The sequence below is a fragment of the Ochlerotatus camptorhynchus genome, unplaced genomic scaffold (assembly GCF_037179485.1).
Source record: "Ochlerotatus camptorhynchus isolate MF236.1 unplaced genomic scaffold, CSIRO-AGI_Acam_v1.1 ptg000212l, whole genome shotgun sequence".
Lineage (NCBI taxonomy): Eukaryota > Metazoa > Arthropoda > Insecta > Diptera > Culicidae > Ochlerotatus > Ochlerotatus camptorhynchus.
In genome coordinates this window covers 1,295,642-1,317,931 of record NW_027040702.1, presented here as the reverse complement: position 1 = coordinate 1,317,931, position 22,290 = coordinate 1,295,642, and the positions used below count along the sequence as shown (strand labels likewise).

General features: G+C 39.9%; 2 protein-coding genes across 5 annotated transcripts in view; both read left to right on the top strand.

Moving 5' to 3' along the window:
* The window catches only part of Madm (MLF1-adaptor molecule), a 103,115-nt gene extending 98,668 nt beyond the window's left edge, over positions 1-4,447 (top strand). The window contains exons 8-10 of one of the 2 annotated variants that reach the window (XM_065224534.1): positions 1,349-1,468; positions 1,546-1,756; positions 3,068-4,447. In XM_065224534.1, coding sequence (XP_065080606.1) covers positions 1,349-1,468; positions 1,546-1,756; positions 3,068-3,420 — 684 coding nt within the window. In that variant the 3' untranslated portion in view covers positions 3,421-4,447. Of the gene's footprint in view, positions 1-1,348; positions 1,469-1,545; positions 1,757-1,959; positions 2,551-3,067 lie in introns of those variants that run through there. The other variant, XM_065224535.1, reaches the window with a different exon arrangement.
* A 2,895-nt stretch (positions 4,448-7,342) lies between these two features.
* Positions 7,343-21,312, top strand: Miro (mitochondrial Rho GTPase). Of its 3 annotated transcripts, XM_065224519.1 has the most exons (8): positions 7,344-7,901; positions 7,979-8,232; positions 8,290-8,495; positions 8,564-8,716; positions 8,772-9,560; positions 9,623-10,029; positions 20,151-20,213; positions 20,558-21,312. In XM_065224519.1, the coding sequence occupies exons 2-8, from the start codon at positions 8,034-8,036 to the stop codon at positions 20,691-20,693; spliced, it is 1,953 nt and encodes a 650-aa protein (XP_065080591.1). In that variant the 5' UTR covers positions 7,344-7,901; positions 7,979-8,033; the 3' UTR covers positions 20,694-21,312. The 3 variants fall into 3 exon arrangements, with proteins under 3 accessions (XP_065080593.1, XP_065080591.1, XP_065080592.1); XM_065224521.1 differs by lacking the exon at positions 20,151-20,213 and having other exon boundaries at positions 7,343-7,901; XM_065224520.1 differs by lacking the exon at positions 7,344-7,901 and having other exon boundaries at positions 7,925-8,232.
* The last annotated feature ends 978 nt before the right edge of the window (positions 21,313-22,290 follow it).

Genomic DNA, 22,290 nt, shown 5'->3' with positions numbered 1-22,290 from the left:
CGGGATCGTGTTTTGGCCGCCTTGTTTTGTTTATCGTCGCGATTTGGAGTCACTACCTTCTTATAAGGCACTCTTTGTGTCGTCGCTGCGGCGACATGATCGTTTAAAAGAAATGCGTCAAGTTTAAGTCGACCAAATTTTGATCGTAACACCCTTTACATTGCTTGCTGCTAAGGTAACGTGTTCGTCGGTCAATCTCTCATCAGAGAAAACGCTGGCAAACTTGTTAGAAAACAACCGGCAGACCTCCTGAGGGGTGGAAGCGACTTCGCCGTACACTACAATATCATTGACGATGGTACATATATGCCCGACTCTCTGTGCTGCTCATTTAAAAAGTCTGGTGAAGGTGTGCTTGAATTTGCTCTGCATCCCTCGTTGATAACGCAATTAGCAACGACTACTAACTCGCTTGAAGTCATAGTGAGCCTAAAGCTGGGTTTAGATAGGGCAAGTCAATTGATCAAGTCAGATGAATTCAACTGACTTGAACGCGAATTGAACGTGTAAACCATGCCATTCAACTGACTTGATCACTCACTTGAATTGAAAAAGTTGAACCAGGCTCAACTTTTCAAGCCAATTGAATTCAACTGAGTTGATCATTTGACTTGCCTAGTCTAAATCCCGCTTAACCTAGTGATGTTTCAGCGACAGCGTGCGATTTTTAGTGAATTTCTTCAATGCGGCTGTCTGGTCGATTTCAGCTTCCTCGATTCGTGAGGGGGGGGGAGTGAGCTAGCGTTGAAAATGTGTTTATTTTCAAAATGTTTAGGGGTGGCACTCTTGCTCCACCTGGCCCTAAATATCGTCAAATCATTCGTTTTTTTTCTTTTTTTTTTTTTTTTTCTTTATTAAAGAGACTTTTAGCCTTGGGCTGGTTCGTCTCCCAATCATTCGTAATAACTTATTTGAAAATTAACGCAGATCGTCTCAAATTTTCATCGATTAGGGGGAGGAGGTGCAGTGAACAGGCATAGTGAGCATCCCGCAGTTTGGCCCTGGATTTCTAGCTGCATGAAACAAATCAACTCTTAGTAGGTTCAATATCATTATGATATTGATCCTACTACCAACCAATTTGTTCCGAACGGCCGGAAGTTCAAGCTGGTGCACGGGATGCTCACTATGCCCCACCTGTTCACTACGCCCCTCTTACCGCTACTTGTTTTTGTACAATTTACAATTTTGCAGTATTCATGTGCATAAGTTGCAGGAACATGCATTCAAGTTATCTGTAGGAACCTAAATCACTTAAGTCGGTCTTTCCCTTTCCTATGCATTATCTCGACATCAATTTCATGAAAAATTACATGCTTAAACAATTTTCGCTATTCATATTTTTCAGATGACAATATTATTAAGGATGGAAGATAAGATGAACCGACAGTTAACATGTCCCATCTCGCCGGACGATTCTGCCGTCGCACTATCGCATGAACTAGTACATTTAGGATTTATTCATGAAGTAAGTATTGTAGCCGCTGGATAGGGGTTTCGATAGGACATTACTGATCATGCGGAATTTGTTATTCTTTTTTTCAGACGGATCGTGAAAAACTAGCTACAATGATAGAGGATACGCTTAGGAGTAAACAGCAGCAATTGCTAGGTGCGGCAGCGAAAATGCAATCGTCCGGAGAACGAATAGTGGCCACCGACGGCAGTAGTGGCATGTCCGGATCGGACACGAAGTCCATCGGTTCGGCATCCGCCAGCAATCATCTCCACCATCATGTTCCTGTAAATTCGGCCAGTTAGTAATCCTTCCATTACTCTACCACACCCTGATTTCCTCTCAGTCTCTCGCTCGTTTCGCAATATTGTTCTCTGGTTTGTCGTGTTGTCGTCGTTCTTTCTCACTGTCTCACTGTCGGGCGGTATATTTAATATAGTATCGTCTTGCGTGTTCTATTTTAAGTTTGTTTTTGGTTCCTGTTCCTGTTATGATTTTTTCAGTTGTATTCTAATCTGTTCCGCTCAACCCCAAACCAACTGCACCCGTCAAAATGCCACCCAACACCTCCCAACCACCACAACCACCAGCACACCAGCACCATCAACAACAACAACAAGAACAACAACGACAACAGCAGGGTGCCGACGACACGACGATCGACGGCACAAACAATCAAGTGATTGGGAACAATGCTAAAATGTATAAAAGTATATATGTTGACCATATAACTTCCTGTGAGAGGCAATGCTTTATAACTCGTTGTTGTTTTTGGTACTGAAGCGCGCTCCATGCATCGACCCACATGCTAGCTATGATTTTTATTTAAAATATGGAGAATAATTATTTATTTAGCTATCCCAAACAGTTAACATCCAGAGTAGTTTTGTGGAAATATAGAGGAAAAGTATATTTTTTTAATCAAAACTACGTTATTCGAGAAAACATACGAACGCAAAAATGTCATGTAGTTGTGCACAGTAACCATAATTGATGTATTGAAATTATCAGTATCAGTAACAAACTCATACGAAGCCGAGAAGAAGACGCAGTGCATGGAAGAAATATACACAAATATATTCATATACTTTTTTAAATTTGTCTACTTTTTCATTTTTGTTATCTTTGTTTTGCTCTGCTGTATGCACTTTTGGTTTTTGGTTTCAAAATTGTGTTGATTATATTAGAGGTGTTTTTTTTCTGTTGTGTTGTCTACCGAACATTATCACCCATATTTACAAGATATTCTGCTAGGTCGTAATCGGATTCATACGAGCAGACATAAATCACTGAATGACAACATTACCGCCATCTATTGATCACACGGTTAAGCATAGCTTAACACGTCAAACGCCTCAGATGGCACCACTGTCAATTAACCAAAATTTCAATAATTCATCACTAAATGAGTCTAATATAAATGGCAAGCAAAAGATATGTCTGTTAGTCTGCCGGAAGGCCCAATTTCCGTAAATAATTGATCCGATGACGTCCTGTTATAACAGCTTACCTTGAAAGAAAAATGGTATTTGTGTAGTTGTTTGAGCTTAAATTTTGGGATTGTGAACCGGCATTTATTTAAACATTTTGTTTATTTCTTCCACCCACCAGGTCTGGAACGTGGCTGGAAGGTAGCGGATATGGATCCGTTGCTGGTGGCAATGCCAGTCATCATGGAAACGTCCGGAATCAGTGTAAATAGTTTAGACGCAGCTCTGTTTGCCAGCTTAGATGACGCAGAGGAAGCTCGCGAGCAGCACGACGAGGAGCTGGAAGCTCTGGAAGCTGCCATTGCTTCTTGCGGTGAACCATTTCCGGAACCAACGCAAGTACCATTCGAGTTTGACGATGCTGGACACTCATCGGCGCATCGCTTCATCCCAACGTCCAGAACTTCCATCGTCCCGGAAGGCGGCGACCTTTGCTGTGGCGAAACGATCGAATCATACGAGGCTACCGAGTAAAATATCGGAAAAATATGCAACATCAACAAAAAATCGTCTTCAACGCACGTTAAGCATATTAATTTCTATTTTGTACATTGACAAAATGGGACAAAAGAATGATATAATATGAATTGCTATGTAATTACATAAAAAAAAAACAAACAACAACACCTAAGTGGAATAAACACCCAAATACGTACACACTTAATCATGTCATTGCAGCAAAAGTAATAGAAACAACCAACGGAAATTGAACTATGTCGCTTCAGATTTCGTTCTATGTAAACCTGAATTATGTGTTTTCTTTGAGGAACTTCGCAAAAAAAAACAATAGCTACTGCAAACAGAAAACTGTCAAACGTAGGGAATTTGAAATAACAAAAGTGAGCAAACACTTTCTTTCTAAACACTAATCAATCATAGTCAATCGTCTCAGTCGGATCAGCAAGCAAGCAAGTTTTTCTCTTGTATAATTAATGAAGTCTAATCAAAGTCATCATCAGTATAAGGAAAAGAAAATAGCAGCCGGTTTTTAACAAATAAAACTAACAGAAAAACAACCAACAGACAAAAGTGTTGAAACGAAACGAAAGGGGAAAGGGAAATCAACGGAAAGACTTTATTGCTAAATCATACAAAAAAAAAATGCAACAAACCGCTGCATTACCAGTTCTTTTAAAAAGGAGCATATGAATAACAAATTTAGAACAAGGGTAAAACAACAGGTCAATACCTATCAAGAAGAAGACTTGCGGGAAGCGTGTGTGTTCTGCGTATGGTGGTGAATCCAGCGCCAACAAGCGATGCGAAGCGCGCGTTATCTGAGTGGGGGAGAGGGGGGAGACTGTATGCGCGGTGTGATGGGACGGGATTTTGCGGTATGAAGTGAAGAACAGTTGTTTTGATTGGAATAGTCATTAAATTGTAAAAAAAACAACCAAGGAAAAGTCATGCTTTGTGAGCAACATAAAACGCGTGAATTTACTAAATGCAAATAAAGAAAGCAGCAAAAAGGCGAACTTCGTAGTGTGTGTATAATTTAAAACTTCTTTTTTTTACTAAGATGGGAACTGGAAAATTATTCATTTAGGGAAAATTAACTGTCTTAACGTCATCCGCCAGGGAAAGAGCTTAGTAATAAAACGAGAAAAATACGATTGATAAGTATCAGTGTTTTGCGCTGTGCTCCATTTTGCTGGTTTTGGATGGGAATGTCGTTTCATTCATAAGATTATATCACTTTCCTTTTGATGAGTTGAATCGATTCTATGACAACACCGAATGTTCGAGGCTAATATTTTGACATTACACACCGTGCAAACAAGTGGATAGTCACGTCACCACGACGAGACTTCCTAACTAGTGGCAGAGAGTTACTCGACTCGCAGAATAGAGGAATGATCTTTATTTTAAATGTTCATGTGAGTTGATGCTGGTACACGTCTCTGGCAGTTGTGTTTCCATTACCTCGAACGCCATACCCGCATGGCTGCTTCCTCGAATGAAATTCTGCTTTCTTTTAATTGTTGTTCGTTTAAAAAAACAATCGAGGCGATGGCGTTCAAAGAAGTGTTTGAGAGTCAACTCAATTTCACCACCATTGAACCTGTTGTGGAATGCTTAAATGTTTTGAGGTGCCGCATGACGCGTTTTAGTCCAAGTCGAATATTACCACTTCCCCTGAACATCTGAAACCTGAAACCTGCAATCATGTAACAATAATGTCATCGTTGTTTTTGCAATCATGTAACCTCAACGCTGGTCAAACGCTGTCCAGACTGGAGAGTTATAACATGTTATAACGATTGTCAAATAATTGCAACACAGAAACTACCATCAAGATAGCGCTATAACATGTTATAAATCTGTAGTCTGATAGTACGTTCAGACTACAGAGTTATAACATGTTATAGCGCTATCTTGATGGTGGTTTCTGTGTTGCAATTATTTGGCAACCGTTATAACATGTTATAACTGCTCAGTCTGGACAGCGCTTGAACGTACTATTCGACCCAAAGAAATAAGCTTTCAGGTCTATTCTGCGCGGCGCGAGGTGAGGTGACAGTGAAGTGACAATTGTCACCTCGGGTGAAGTGGTTCTCGATTTGATTTGCACGGAGATTATTCACCTCACGCGAGGTGACAATTGTCACTTCACTAGTGACAGCGAGTCACCCCACCTCTCACGCCGCGCAGAATGGGCCTATACTAGGTCCATCCCACTCTAATAGGGAATTTGTTTATTATCCACGTTGGAACCAGTTCCAACCCCGTTCGAACTTGAGCTTATTGTTAGTGCGAATCTCATCCCGAGCCAGATTACAAAAACAAACGTTTACACTGACATTTGACAGACATCAAGCCGACTCCATCTTGATACCCGAACCAGGTTGGAACTGTATCAAAAACAAATTCGCTATAAGCTTTGTATTTCTCGTTTTATACTTACTGATATCTAAGATACCTGAGCATACTTAAAAATACTAAAGAAATATTTAGCTATAGTTTGCTATCACCGTTGCAAGACAAATTTCATGAGTTTTGAATAGTTTTGTGTCGACGAGTGCGAATTAAATGGCTGAAGTTTAGGCGCTAAATTAATTGTAAATTTATATATAAGAATAATTCTTTTTAATCAAACTTTATGTTCAATAATGATATTAGACTGCAATTCTGAAGGAATATTTTTTAAATTATTGAAGTTTAAGAATTAGTACAAATATTTTCAGCTTTGAAGGCTGTTAGTTTTTTTTTAACTTAAATTCTTACCACAGAATTATATAATGGCAGAAGTGGCCCCCCGAAGTGCATCAGTGTTTGTATCACACATGGCTGGAGTAAATTAGATCATTCGGTTATCTCTATGGTACCAGCACAAACGAAGTGACAGCGACGGAGCGGCTCGAAAACTTTGGTGACGCACCTGCTATTGCAATTTTTCAGTGTACCACATGGCAGCACTAATAATGGATTGTACCACATGGCAGCACTAAATGTACTAGAATGTTTTGGTTCTATCATAGAGGTAACTCCCCTAATAAAAAATAACCATAAACGAATGATAACCCAAATCATTGAACTATTCCACAAATGGTTTGGATGATACCCAGAACACGTCGTTAAGCAAATTAACCATACAATTTTTATTAGGGTCTAAGACCACTGGGTCCCGAAGAAAATCATTATTATTTTTGGCTCACTCAGTACCAGAACAACGGTCCCAAGCAGTCCCAAGCTATTTCACTCACCCCTGCATGTTCTGCATGAATCCACACACCCCTGATGTTATCTGTCAAACTTTCATAGCGAATCAAAACAAACATAGTGTAGTAATAGAATTTCAACTAGAATAGGGTACGTTAATCGTTTGCTTGGGACCAATAGGCTACTAAAGTGGTGAGCCAATTTAAAATCGTTAGTTTCGTATTGATTGTTGATTGTACCACATGGCAGCACTAAATGTACTAGAATGTTTTGGTTCTATCTCTTTCACTCTACTCTAAACTGAAATGCATAAAAAAATGACAAAATGATACACTCTTTGCACACTGTCAAAGATCATATTGCACACAAAATCAACTATGTTCAAATCAAAACAAAAATACTAGCCCATCTGGTGGCTGATGGCACAAGCTTCTAAGAAAATTCTATAACAGCGAACCACATTATTTTAATTGATTTCTTCGCCAGTTAGTCGTCTGTCACTTCGTTTGTGCTTTTACCGTCACTAGTGTGTATGCAGCGAAGAATGACGATTGAGCACTCGAGAACACCCTATTATACACACCCTGGACAACACATCGAAAGAGAACACTGTCAAAAGTGGAAAAACTCACGAAGTGTAAATATTTTCCGTATTTTCTTTTCATCCGTCTTCGTCTTGTCCTTTCCCATTCATTCACCCGTCAGTCAGTCAGTCAGAACTTGCAAACTCGGTGCAGAGGCAGATGGTTTCGTAACTATCTCACCGTCGCGGTCGCCTTCCCGATCAGAGTATATAGTGCATAACAAACATAAAAGCAAGGAGAAAAAACGCAGAACGGATTCGATTCGTCTTCGTCGAGCGAAATCTCGGCGGGGGAGTTGTTGGATGCCACGAAGTTCCCGGTGCTCGCGGATTGGGAGGAAAAGAACGATCGGATTTTCACGTATTTGTGTGTGCCGTAGAACAGTGATTTGCCATCCGGTGGTGAAAGGTGCTCTTCGAGAGCAGAGTAGATTGCGGTGTGATTGTACCGTTCCGGACTGTGTAGCAGAGTAAACGAAAAAAGAGTGTTTTCTGGGTGCACGGGAAGGAAGGTGAAGTGAAATTTTATGTTGATTTTATGCTGTGGGATCGCTTTTATGCTGTTGACCCCCACCGGATAGAAGCCAAGTAAAAGTCGTGGGAGCCTGGTGGAGTAAATTGTTTTTGATACGCGAAGGGAAGAAAGATCCCCGAACTAAATTTTGTTTCGAGGGGAAGGTGGCAAGGTGAAGCTATTTTGACGATCGATTGTGTAAGTTTTTCTTTTCTGTGTTTCTCTCGAAGGCTTATCTTATCAGGAGGAAGGTTTATGTTTTGATTTTATATCAGGCGCTTCCTAGATGTGAGTTGAGATTCGTTCCTGCATAGGACAAACTGCACGATAATGGTGGCATGGTCTTCGTCTCATAGACGACACGTCCGCATTCTGCTCGTGGGGGATCAGGGCGTCGGAAAGACGTCACTGATTCTTTCGCTAGTCAGTGAAGAGTTTCCGGAAGATGTTCCCACGAAGGCAGAAGAGATTACCATTCCGGCGGATGTCACGCCGGAACAGGTACCAACAAATATCGTAGATTATTCGGGTAAATTGCGGATTCAATGTTGGATTATTTAATGAATTAATTAAAATCTTTGATTAGCTACCGAGCAACCTGATGAAACCCTAGCGGAAGAAATCCAGAAAGCACACGTTGTTTGCGTTGTCTATTCGGTTGAGTGTGATGAATCGTTGGATCGGATCACCACCCATTGGTTACCGGTGATTCGGGAGTGCTCCGGCGAGCAGCGAAAGCCAGTGGTCCTCGTTGGTAATAAAATTGATCTCATCGATTACTCAACGATAGACGTAAGTGTGAATTAGTATGACTAACAACGCAAACGAAATGCAATTGTGTTTTTTGTTTTACGATTCAGCATGTTTTATCAATCATGGAGGACTTTCCAGAAGTTGAGAGCTGCGTAGAATGTTCGGCGAAAACACTGCACAATATCTCGGAAATGTTTTACTACGCGCAAAAAGCAGTTCTTCATCCAACAGCTCCTTTGTATATCATGGAGGAACAGGATGTAAGCTATAAAAAAAAATATAGGTACATATTTAAACAAGAAAATTTAATTTCAGTTAACCGAGACCTGCAAGAAAGCCCTGGTTCGAATATTCAAAGTATGTGACATCGACGGGGATGGTTTGCTAAACGATTATGAGCTGAACCACTTCCAGCGTCGCTGTTTCAACGCACCACTGCAGCCACAGGTCCTAGACGAGGTGAAGGCCGTTTTAATGAAAAACACACCGGATGGCATCCGGAATGATTCGGTTACGCTAAAGGGCTTCCTCTTTCTGCACTGCCTGTTCATCCAACGGGGAAGGAATGAAACAACATGGGCCGTGTTGCGTCGGTTTGGTTATAATGAAAATTTAGAAATGAGCCCGGAATATCTTCACCCAACGATCAAAATTCCTCCCGGTAGCAGTACCGAATTATCCCACCGTGGTCAACAGTTTCTAATTTCGCTGTTTGAGCGAAGTGACAGGGACGGAGATAATGCTCTCTCTCCGGAGGAGTTCCGAGTCGTTTTCAGTGCTTGCCCTTGTCCACCTTTCTCGACCGATATCAAGCGGACGGTTCCGACAAACGAATCCGGTTGGCCAACGCTACACGGTTGGATGTGTCGCTGGACGTTGATGACGCTTGTTGACCTGAACAAAACCCTAGAATACCTGGCTTATTTAGGATTCAGCGTACACGAGAACGAATCCCAGCTGGCAGCGATACACATCACACGGGAGCGAAGGATCGATCTGGCCAAGAAGCAAAACAGTCGATCCGTCTACATGTGTCACGTGATTGGTCCAAAGGGATCCGGAAAGACAGCATTCTGCAGGGCTTTCCTATCAGAGGACATGCGGGTAAGAGTATCGAGCCATTTGAATAATCCATTTCGATTAAAACAACAAAAAAACCATTCCAGAAACTAACGGATAAGGATATACGTGGTACCAACCAGTACGCAATCAACACCGTTCAGGTGTACGGTCAGGAAAAGTACCTCGTTCTGCGGGACATTGACGTGCGCCAGGTTCTGGACCCGTTACAACCGAGCGAAGTCAACTGCGACGTGGCTTGCCTGGTGTACGACATCAACAACCCAAAGTCGTTCGAGTATATCGCTCGGATATACATCAAATACTTTGCCGAGAGTAAGATTCCGGTCCTGATTGTCGGTGCCAAGGCGGATATGGAGGAAATCCGGCAGGAGTATTTGCTTCAATCGCCGGACTTTTGCCACAAGTACAAACTGCTTCCGCCGCAGTACTTCAGCTTCAAGCACAACAAGAAGGACATCTACACGAAGCTGGCGACGATGGCCGCATTTCCGTGAGTACATTTACTTTTTACATTATGAGGCAGGTTTTTGTTTCACAATTTGAAGTAGAGTTGTAGTTTTGAAAATGGCTGCAGGCTTACATGGAAAGAGCAAAAATTGCAAACTTACGTTCTAATTTATGTTGACGGAGATCTTGTTGGGGTTATTGTTCGATTAGTGTTTGATTGATTCGAGTTTTGATATAAGCTGGATTTGTTTAATGGCTGCAGGTTTTTCATTTTGTTCACAACTGGCACGGTAATGGAGTTTTCGTGTATGTTTAAGTTTAACCCACATAATGCAACACAGTTGGAAAGAGTCATACGCAGCATACGCACATTGACAAAATATGGGGTAAGATGCGGGAAAAACTGAGTAAGGGAAATTATGGGACAAGAGTTAGGTAGAGGACCTCAGATAGCCTATTCTGTAAAGGCCAACGGTATTACTTGGCCGGAGGTAACGGGGTCGATGCCCAATCCGGTCGAGGAAATCTTCAGGGTTGGAAATGTTCTCGACTTCCCTGGGCATAGAGTATCATTGTGCTTGCCACACAATATTCAAATGCATACATTGGTTGGCATAGAAAGCTCTCAATTAATAACTGTGGAAGTACATCTAGAACACTAACGCTAAGGAGTTACCTCTTCTGCAGACACTCAGATCGATAGATTTCCGCATTTATAGTTCCGGTAGTGTAAAAAATGGTAGACTTCAAACCGCAGGAACATATTGCTTGAGTTTCGTCGTCCATCAAAATGCATGCATCCGGTCGCTGCAAAGTTCGCGAATACAATTTCCGGGCCTTTGTTGCAGCACGTTGCTTTTGTTCTGCACTTTGTTTGCCGATTTTCTGCTTCTTATAGGTCTTCAGGTTGTTCCGTTTCTTGATACGTTGGATCAATCCGACGCTCGTTCCCGCTTTATTGGCCAAATCACGTATCGACATTGATTTGTTCTTCCTAATTAGATATACCACTTTCTGGTCCAGTTTCGGGTTGGAAGATCCGAGTTTTCTACCTCTTCCTGGCAGTTCATCCAAAGAATAGTGTTCCCCAAAAATTGTTTATGATGGATTTTACAATTTTCGCATAGTTACACCCTTTTCACTTAGCCATGTGTCCAAAACCTTAATTTTCACTTCATTTTCAATGCGCGAAATTTTGGAAAAGAAGAATTTAAACCGTACAAAAAAGAAAATAAACGAAAAATCACAGTCAAACGCACAGGATGCAGTGATAAGCATATTAAACCCATCACAAATACGTGCGTGCAACGCAAATGTATGTGGATAGTTTATTTCCGATACATTCCTTATACTATATCAACAATATAGTTAAGGCACCTAATGTGTTTTATAAACATTACGAGGGATAACTAATATGGTATATTTGGTTAAATGCTGAAAAGTGGTTGACGCGGCTGGAGCTGCAAAACATTCTATAACATTCGCCCTAAGGGACCATTTACCCGAATGCTGCAACAAGATTGAAAAATATCTTCAAATGTCTTCCCGCCACTTTTTAACATGGTCAGTGAGGGTGGTACCCAAACCGACAAACCGACATGAAACTTAAAATCAACTCTTGATCGAGAATCTATAACGGCGGATTCAAATGTGCAGCGATCCTATGTGTAAAAACCATAGAAATTTGTTATCTAGATAAAAATAATTTGCCCGGAATAGTTTAGACACCACCAACTCAAACATTTTGTATGCGTGTTCGTGGCTAGGATACACATTTTTCGCGAACACGGCGGCCGATGTCAGTTTTGTGTTTTGATCAGAAATTTGATGGTACTTTGTATGGCCATTCATGTCGGTTTGTCGGTGGTACCCATATGGCAAGGAGAAGCCTAATATTTAGGATTTTGAAAATTTCACAAGATTCTGAAAATCTTAACAACTTAGATGAGCATGAGCATGATTGACCGCCCGAGGATGCAACTCTGTTATTTCCAGATCAACTGTAATTACACAGAAAACCAATAGACGTTGCTTGGGAGTAGCATTCTTCCTCAATGTATAATACTGATGATCTAAAATTAGGAAATACCAGCGCCAGCCATGTCCGAATGCTGGTCAAGAAAGGAATGGGTAGGAATATGTTGACGTAATACTCGCTTTAATGAATGCCTAGAACACCTCTGCACTTCCACGAGAAATCACTTGGATGTTGAATAAAAGGGTTGGGATTACAGCAGGATTCGTTTTGGTAAACGATATGCTGAATTGATGTCCTAACGATTCCATAGCGCGAAAGGGATTGGGTTTGAACCCTCGGTCTTCTACTCAGTACGCAAAATCGGTCGCCACCGAGCTCCTTATATCACAAAACCATTACGATCAAGTTTCCGTTCAATTTGTTGTTAGTATGTTTCGATCCCGACGACGACAACAACTGCTCTTGGGAAGAATTCGATATGGATCTCCAATCAACACGTCTTTCCTAAAACTCAAATATTATTTCTTTTACGTACCCGTTTTTTTTAACGGAATTACATTACGGTTCTAACCCACGATCTTCTGCTCAGTAAGCAAAAACGGTCGCTCTAAGACCACTGTTCCCCTCACATCACAACAAGCGTCGAAATACGATCGTTCATTATCGGTTACAAGAAGCGATTACAATGAAAAAAAAAAATCACCGAAATGTCTTCCGAACCGGATCAGGCGTACGTCACATTTGTCTAAATATTCGTATTACTTTTCCAAATCGTTCCACCGATTTCTATTATTAACGATTTTCTACGATAGAGGCCTGGCTAGATCAACTCAGTAATGTACCGAGGCTTGGGTTTTAACCCATGGTCTTCTACTCATTAAGTGAAAACGGTTGCTCTATAACAACCGTGTCCCTTACATTACCACAATCTACGATTGACTTAACAAGAAGGTATTAAAATGAAGCGACGTCCCCGTAATCCACCAACAGTGTCTTCAGAATTGAATCACGCATACATCCTTTCTGAAATTCAAAGTTTAAATAATTCAACTGTTGGTTATTAACTGCGCTTTATGCTCTCGAAACCCAATGATGGAGGTTTATTCTGTTGTCGGAGAGCTTGGGATTAAACCCATGATATTCTGCTCACTAAACAAAAACGATCCCTCCAGGGTCATCGAGCTTCTAAAAACCACAACACTCCACGACAACATATTATTAGGTTTTCGCTTGGTATGTAATGAACAACAGAGATACGCGATAGTTCATAGTTAATTAGTTGATAGTTAATTTTAAATATACGAATGGTACAGCGTACGGCGACTATGACGGCGACTACGACAAAAGCAAATTTGAAACTTACCATGTTATGATATAACACCTTTTCCCGGAACCTCTACTGGATCTCAATGTCCGCTATCTGTCACTGTTTGCAAAAATATCTGATAGCAATTACCTTTGTCGAAATACTTCCTTTAACGAAAACTAATTTTCTTGCATTGCCTTGGTCATCTGCGACGAGTTTCGCATCTAGTGCTTTCTTAGGAATCGTTCGCGGTGACTAGTTACCGCCGCTAAGTCGCCGGTGGTGTAGTGGTAAGCGTGATTACCTCTCACCCCAGCAGGTCTGAGTTCAATCCCAGTCGGCGCCGCCGGGATGTTCTGAGGCATAACATCTCTGATCAGTAAAGCCGTTGGTCCCCGGTTCATGAGTTGATGGGTCGATAGGTAGGGTCCAAGTGTAGGAGCTGCCTCCCTGGCGTCGGTAGCATTAGTGTTCAGCACGGAAAACAAGATCGACGGAAAACAATGCAAAAAATTCCAAATCTGTGGAAGAAAAACATGCAGCAAAAATAAACTCGTTAGATCTTGACTACGGAGATGTCCATAAACCAGTCGCATCGTGTAACCTGTAATAAAGTCTGAGAACAGGTAAAGAGTGAGGTTACCTGACGCCACTGTCATAAACAACGTAGAATGCAGGGCTGTTACAAGATTTTCTAAATTTGATCCGTGGAATCCGCGATTTCTCAAAAGAAATCCGCGACTTCAAATACTAATCCGCGACAAAAAAAAACTGTTTTCATTACCTAAAAATACCATTTGTATACTACTACATGGCATTTCAAGCTTATTGTTTATAGTTTATTAGATTTTTGCCTACTCTCAACTTAGTGTTATTTGAAGTACTTTCACATTTTAATTGAGAGCTTTCTATGCCTGTACCACAGACAAACAGACATAACACATTGAATATTTCTCACTGTAAAACATCGTCGCTAAAACATTACCGCCATCTGTTGAGTACACTGTGGTGGGCACTAAACTGAACAGATGGCGGTAGTGTGTAAACGTCAAACGCAAGAAAATTGACTATGCGCGCCACAGGTGGCGGTACTACCAACTACGATACGTTTAAATTGTCCGTTAAATGCTTGTTCGATGAACAACTTGCGAGTGTTATGTCTGGTTGTCTGTGCCTGTACCATGCCCAAGGAAGTAGAGAAATGTTCCAACCCGAAAAATGAATAGATCGGACGGAAAACGAACTCAGTCGCCTCCAGCATGGACTTGCTTTGTAGCTGCGCCTTTACCGATTGAGCTAAAGGAGTATTGTTTGTAACCTTTGAAAAAAAAAAATAACAATGTATCATCTTCAGTTATTTATGTATAGCATAAATTCTGAGTAAAAAACACCCTTACATTATGTAAGAGATGAACTAGCCTATGGCTAAAAATCTCTTAAATAAAGATTTAAAAAAAAAACCTTACATTATGACATTCTATTGTATAATACCGGCCTAGATTTGATGAAACATTATTTTTAAAAAAATAATGCATTTTCATTTGAAATGCAAATTTTCTTGAAAATCAACCTTTGCGTCTCTGAAGTATTTTGTTGTCCTAAATGTTGTAAGTTAATTTGGCTCTAATTTTCTCATTTTTTACCGATTCAAATCAAACACCCTGCACATAATCGAGAAATTACCAGAGTTTCATAAGTCACACTTGTTGGTCACGTCGCGGTTCTGTATTTACACGGATATTCCTTGGGGTATGCCCAATGGTGAGACATTTTCATTATATTTTTTTATTCTAATATGAACCTAGCACTTTTTCGTTGTCCCATCATCATAACCGAATCGTATATATGTGACTTTGTGTATCATGCACGACTTATTACTATGTATACCGGAAATTATAGGTTTTCCAAATCGTCCAGGACATCAGTTGATTTGTTCTACTAGATCAACCAAGACTGCAATAATGTTATTTCCGAGTAACTCAGATGTTCAAGGTACTTCTAATCGTCCTGGAGTTCAGATAATTTGATCTACTAGAAAAACAGACATTGAAATTATTGTAAAATGTTCATAGTGAACTTGCAGAACGAACTTTCGATGAGAATTTCTACAGAATTTTCAAATGCACATAAAAAGAAATCAAGGAATAAATTTCAAGGAATTCTGAGGAGTACTCAAATGTAGTTGTAATAAGAATTTTAAGAAAAAAATAAGGATTGCTTCGAAGAGAACCTCCTAATTCGTGGTGAAATCTAAGGATAACTCTAAGAAAATTGCGATGAGAGCATCAAACGAATTCCGAGGAGAATCCCAAAAGAGTCCTGAAGTAAATTCTTGAAACAATCCAAGGCAATTTGAAAAATAAATGAGTACAAAGAATGATTTTACGGGTATTTTGGAAAGAAAAAAAATGTTTAGGAAAATTATATCGAAATTGTGAGTTGGATGAATTTTAAGCAGAATTTCAAAAGAATTCTGAAAAAGAACTGTAGATGACTTCTGATTATAAGTCCAAGAAAATAATGAGGAGAATTCTAATACAACTGAATTGAAAGAATTTCAAGTATAGCTTAAGGACGATTCCAAGGAAGTTCTGAGTAGAATTCCAGCCTAATTCTGAAAAGAAGAAAGATGGAAATGTTGGGGATAATTCCGAACGAATCCTTAGGAGTAGTCCATGTTAAAGTAGTTTATTTAGTCCTAAAGGAATTCAAATTAAACGAAGAGCTTCAAAGCATTCGGTGGAGTATTTAAAGGTGATTCCATGCAGCGTTCATTATCAGCGTTCAAATTATCCGTACAGACATTGACAGGATGCCTCTATACAACCAAACGGATTAAACTAAGTATACCTATATGGTTTAATATCTTGACCTATTGTCTTTATACGCCGTAAGCTTGGTTGTGATTTCAGAATAGTTTGTGCGGAGCTGTTGCTGAACTTTTTCGTCAAGGAAAAACTGTGTCAGAGTTTGCAAAGACGCTGAATATGGCAAAATCTACTGTGAGTGACTCAATAAAACGATTCCAGGAGCTTGGAACGCTAGAAGACCGCGTCGAGAGAGGAAAAAACGCACCGTTCGGACTCCACAAATGCGCGAGATAATCCGGCGACGAATCAAGCGAAATTCAACAATTTCCATCCGAAAGTTGGCGAAATGACTGGAAATGTCGAAATCTTCCGCTGCTGCCATAGTTCATGATGACTTGAAGCTTAAATCATATAAACTATGCAAACACCACTACTTGAATGACACCATGAAAACAAATCGGTTCAGATAAGTTAAGGTTCTTCTGAACCAGTTGTCCGAGGGCCGCCATCAGTCAGTGCTGTTTACCGATGAAAAAAATGATCGGCAGTTGCTTCCTGTTAGTCTGTTATTTCTGAAAATCGAGGAAGTATTTCAAGGAGTCATCATACCGGTTCCGTCATGGTTTGGGCTGGAATAACTCACACCGGCAAAACCCCGTTGATCTTCATAGCCAAAAGGGTAAAAGTGAACCAAGCCGTGTATCAGAAGCTGTTGATTGATTCAGTAGCTGGGCATCACAGCATTTCGGCAACAACGAGTGGATTTTTCAACAAGACTCAGCCGGCTCATGGGGCAAAAAAGTCTATTAGTCTCTGCAAACGCCTTTTTCCGAGCTTTTTGACGACAGAGGAATGGCCTTCCAACTCACCGGATTTAAATCCAATGGACTATTCGGTATGGTCTATCTTGGAGTCAAGAGTCTGCAGAACCCCGCATAAAGGTTTGGGTAGAAATAGCTGAAGAAGAACTTGCGGCCATCGTGGATAACTTCCCGAAACGTGTGAATGCGTGTATCTCAGCACGGGGCGGCCTTTTTGGAATGAAAAAATAAGACTGTTTTCTTCTATAAATATTGCTTTAATAAACAATGTATTTTGATTTTTTTAAGTTGTCAATAAAAGATAATTTCAACATCATTTTGTTGATAACATTCGGACACCCTGTACACTTCGCGATTTCACAAGTAAAAATATTAAGGTTTTTGTAAATGCACGTAGCTCGAACTACTACTTGTTGTTTGCTGTCAAGAAGTAAGCAATGTCTGAAAAGTACAGATATATAAACCTCACAAATCTTGAAATTGTGAGGTGTGATAAGAAAAATTACTCTACAAAGAAGCACCATAATGCAATGCCTTTTAGAATTTGAATGGAACTCAAATGAGGATTTCATATGAATTCTGATGAACATTTCAAAGAATTCCCGAACAGAAATTCAAAATAATTCAAAAGAACATTGTTGTTGGGATTTGGGTTTGAGTGTTGGGAGATTACTTTTACGCTGAGAAAAAATCCAAATGAGAATTCCAAGAGTTTGTAGATTCTATAATGTTATGAAGAAAATAAAAAGTAAAAAACAAGAAAAAGTAGGGTAAATGGCGGCTTCGGCAATACCTTATTCTATTATCGTCAGGGGGCAAACAACGTCCTTGAGAGCTCAATTTTGCCATGTGGATACATAGTGTTTCTGAGCATCTATTGTCCAAATTTGAGTGCTCTAGGACTTTATTTACCCCTTGACGATAATAGGTCAAGGTATTGCCGAAACCGACATTTCCCCTACCTATCAAGATGAATTTTTAGTAAATACTAAAATAATTCTAAAGAAATTCTTGAAAAAAATCCTGTGTGGATTTTTTTCAGGTACTTCGGATGTAAAAAACAATTGACATCGTCTTCAACCAGAGGTTGCACAGACTGAACACTTAACACTAGACAACGGACAACACTCAATAGATCAGAAGGGAAATTTTCGGGTTGCGAAAAGTTCGACCGGCTGGAGCAGAATCGAACCCTCACTTCGTGGCACTCAACCTCTGAACGACGGGTGATGCCGCTAAACGCCCTCCGAAAAACATTTTAAAGATCCAAGACACGGAAAAAAGCAAGTTCCAGTTTTTGGAAAGTTTTTAAGATTACGAGACTTTGAAAAATGTGTGAACTCTTTTGATAAGACGAGATTTCAATTGCTCAGTTCATCAAGACACTGGGACTCGGATATTTGAAATTTCTGATTTTTGAATTTATAATTTTAAATAAATCATATGCCTTAGGCTTGATAGTAAGCTTCCATCTAGAGTTATGTCCTTTAACTATATTTATGTTTGTATTTGTATTGTATTGTATAGAGAGATGATTATTCCGATTTCAAAGTTGTCCTTGCTCGCTTTCTACTCTCTATGTACAATTTTCACACTGACGTATTCTAACGGAACTATCAACTCTATTCTTTCATCTTCTCATCTATCGTATAAAATGACCACTTTGTCTACTATTTGAAACTTGGCATGTTCAACTATGTAAAATCGTTAACTTCACGCAGACCCAGACAACCAGAATGCACGTATATTCAAAGTTGTTTTCGTGATATACAAACATATATACAAACAAACAAATCGTATAGAATGCAAAGAAATGGCTTATACGTACACAAGTGGAGGCCATATACGTGAAAATTTTAATTTAATTGTAAACGAGTTGATTTAACATCATACACGATTTAATCTGTAATAACAAATTCACTTTTAAAAGTCTTGCGATGTAATCCGATTTGATTCGTGATACAGTACGACGGAAAAATGAATCATCGCATAGAGGTCGGAAATTTGCATTCCATACGATTTAACTTAAACATAATGCGATGCATCTCATTCTTATATGCGATTTTGACATAAACTGTAGCAATTTACGATACTGTCTGCACATTGTTATATGACTTCTGGTTGTCTGGGGAAGTAATACAAACATAAATATAGTTAAAGCACTATACATATCTTTGTTTAACGCATTTACATCCGTATTTATATTTTTTTACTCTATTAGCGGCGCCGGTGGTGTAGTGGTATGCGTGATTACCTCTCACCCCAGCAGACCTGGGTTCAATCCCAGTCGGCGCCGCCGGGATGTTCTGAGGCATAACATCTCTGATCACGGGGAAGGTGGGAAGTAAAGCCGTTGGTCTCCGGTTCATGAGTTGATGGGTCGATAGGTGGGGACCAGGTTTGGGAGCTGCCTTCCTGGCGTCGGTAGCATTGGTGCTCAGCACGGAAAACAAGATCGACGGAAAACAAATCAAAGAATTTTTTATACTATCGTTATGGGTTACACTGTTACAAATACAATTCATAGGGGGATCGAAGGGGATGCCTAGTGAATTTTCTAATGAAGTACCTCAATGTTTCGTTTAGGTATTGCATGACCATTTTGCTGCTTTTTCGATGCTTATTCAGGTCTCCAACAACTGAGCAAGATTTTATTGAATTTGGTTATAATCTCGAAAATTCGAATTATAAATGTGCTAATTAGTTGGCCATTTTCAACCATCCCGTCAATTTCCGGCAAGCGCTTCCAATAATTTGATATTACGTTCACGCAAAATTCAGCATATTTGTAGCTCTGTGTCAAAATTTTAGCTCAATTGATCATAACAAAACATAGCCAAAGTTGGCTAGTTTGTATCAAAATCGACCTATTGTGCTAATTGAAAGGCCACCACTGTATAACATTGAAAACTGGTGTTTATTAGAAATCGTCAATAAAGGGGGTGATCTCCAGCGACGGCGGGTAGGCCGATTGGCTTAAGACTTTGGATTTTCGGTCGATACAACTGGACCCACCAATACTATAATGACATTGGGGCGAATGTTTTTCGGATTTGTTGGACATTCGGGCGAATTTTGTGGAACCGATTCAAGTGCCTAACTTTTACCTTTCTGGAGTTTTTAGGTGACTCGAACCGTTAGCGTTAGAATATCACACGTATCCTGTACTTTTTGTTTTGTAGTCTTGAAATTGAAAACACTATTATAAATTAATTTACTGTAAGTAAAGCGCACTTTTTCTTTATCTAGTCGTTTCCAAGCCGCGTGGATTCTTTTCTATAAGCATAGATTGGTGCAGCTGTGGGAACAAACGTAAGTTATAACTATTGGATGAACTGGTAAAGTTTGCAACCTACAAACATGTGCGCCATAACAATTTCTGTATACTGCTACTAACTCATCATATACTAATGCTTAGCATTAATTGGATTATTCAAAATTATACTAACTCTTTTCCTCTGTTGAATTGGTTTTAAGTTAATCAATTGGCTAAACCTTCAATTTTTCTTCTGGAACACTTAACATCTTGTCATTTACTTGCTTAGCTATAGTTGAAATTAACACTAATCTCAATTCGCATGACCCTCTGTGTCTTTCCGCAAACACACCGCGCGGGCCCTGGCCAAACTGACCCGATCATTGTCTTCCCTTTACAGCCACTTGAAACAATTCGGCCTGATGTCCAGTGATCCGTTGCTCTGGTGGAAGGCTGGCCTTGGCATAGCAGCAGCAACCATCGTTGGATTCTTCGTCGTGAAGGCGTTTCACGGATCTAGCTCACATTCACGATGAATCGTAAAGCACCAGCTGGCAGCAGTCGGTAAGAAAATTAAAACAAATCGCTTGTTTAATTCTTTTGTAAATATTCGTCGCTTGAAATACGGTTACAAAGTTGTAATTGGCTACTACGGTTCAGATGACTAATCTATAGAGATTATCTCAACATTTGCATTATTGCATTGACTCGCTAAAAAATATTCCTAGCAATGGCCAAATTTATAATGGCAAGTGGCAACTAGACTATATAGACTCTATGCAACTTCTTCTAGTGTAGCGTTACAAATACCGGAACCAAAAAGTAACTTGCAAGATAAACAATTGGATTCTAAATAATTGATCAGCAATATATTTTCTAGTTTATTCAACCAACCATCTCAGTTTCGATGATGCAATACGTATATAGTTTTTTTAGTTCTTCAACTCTACAACAGTACTGGAATAGTCTAAGTTGGCATGTATTATGTGATTTTCGTTTGTCCTTAAGGATGCTAAAAATTCTAAAAATGCAGACCTTAGCAGAAAGTAAATGCGCACTGTTCAATTGAAAAAAAAACGGCGGAGTCTAGAGGCAAAAGGAAAACAATGTAATTAGTGTGACCATTAAATTAGAAACACAAAATATAACAGTAAAATTCACGCGATAATGGACGGGTGTGCACTGTTTCCGGTAGGATTGAAAGAATGATTTCCAACGAGGTTTCAATGCCATGAATGTCACTTCCCCGAACGCCTTTACCGCGATTGAGATTATGCTTTCTTGTGATTGCTACTACCATTTTCCAGAAAACAATTTTTCGAAATATATCATGTTCAATATGTTGATAAGAAGGTAGGTAATTCTTTCTTCTGAAAATTCGTTAATTACATGATTGATTTGAGAAGGCGTTGATGCGCTGTAGTTGTCGAGTACGCTAATAGCTCCTGCGTGAAATGTAGAGCTATCAGGATCTGGATACAGGAATCCCTGGCAGATTAAAGTTACCCAAAATTAATATCTCATCAACTGGAGTGGCACTTTCGATATTTGTGAAAACTGACGGACAATTCATTGTCCCGGACTCGATCAGGTGGAATGTACAGAGCGCATAGAAATAGTGTGCGATCACCCAGATTGATGGCTGTCCAAACCTGCTCCACATTGTTCCATGAATCGTTCTCGATGGTCTTTGCCTCCAACTTGCCACGGATAGCTACAAAGACACCTCCACCAGCAGATTTACGTTTGTTAGGATTCCGATCGCTACGAAAGACCTCGTGGTCAGGACCGAAGATTTAAGTGGAAAGCGTTCGATAATCGAGGCCAGGACAATTATATCGTAACAACGATCCAATACAGCTAGGCGGTACTCTTCAACATCAGAATTCATTCCACCGGCGTTTTGGTAGAAGATCACGACGTCCTGGCTACGGCAAGGAATATAACAACCTTTTTAACAGATACATCAGGCAATAACAGACCATCATCGAGTGTGATTGAATACTCGCCATAGTGAGTGGGTTGGAAAAACCCCTTTCCACATCCGACAGAAGGTCCGCAGGGCTGGTAGCAGGTCACTATTTTGAAGCCAGTCACTAAAAAGTCATTTTTTTCATCAAAAAGTCACTAAAG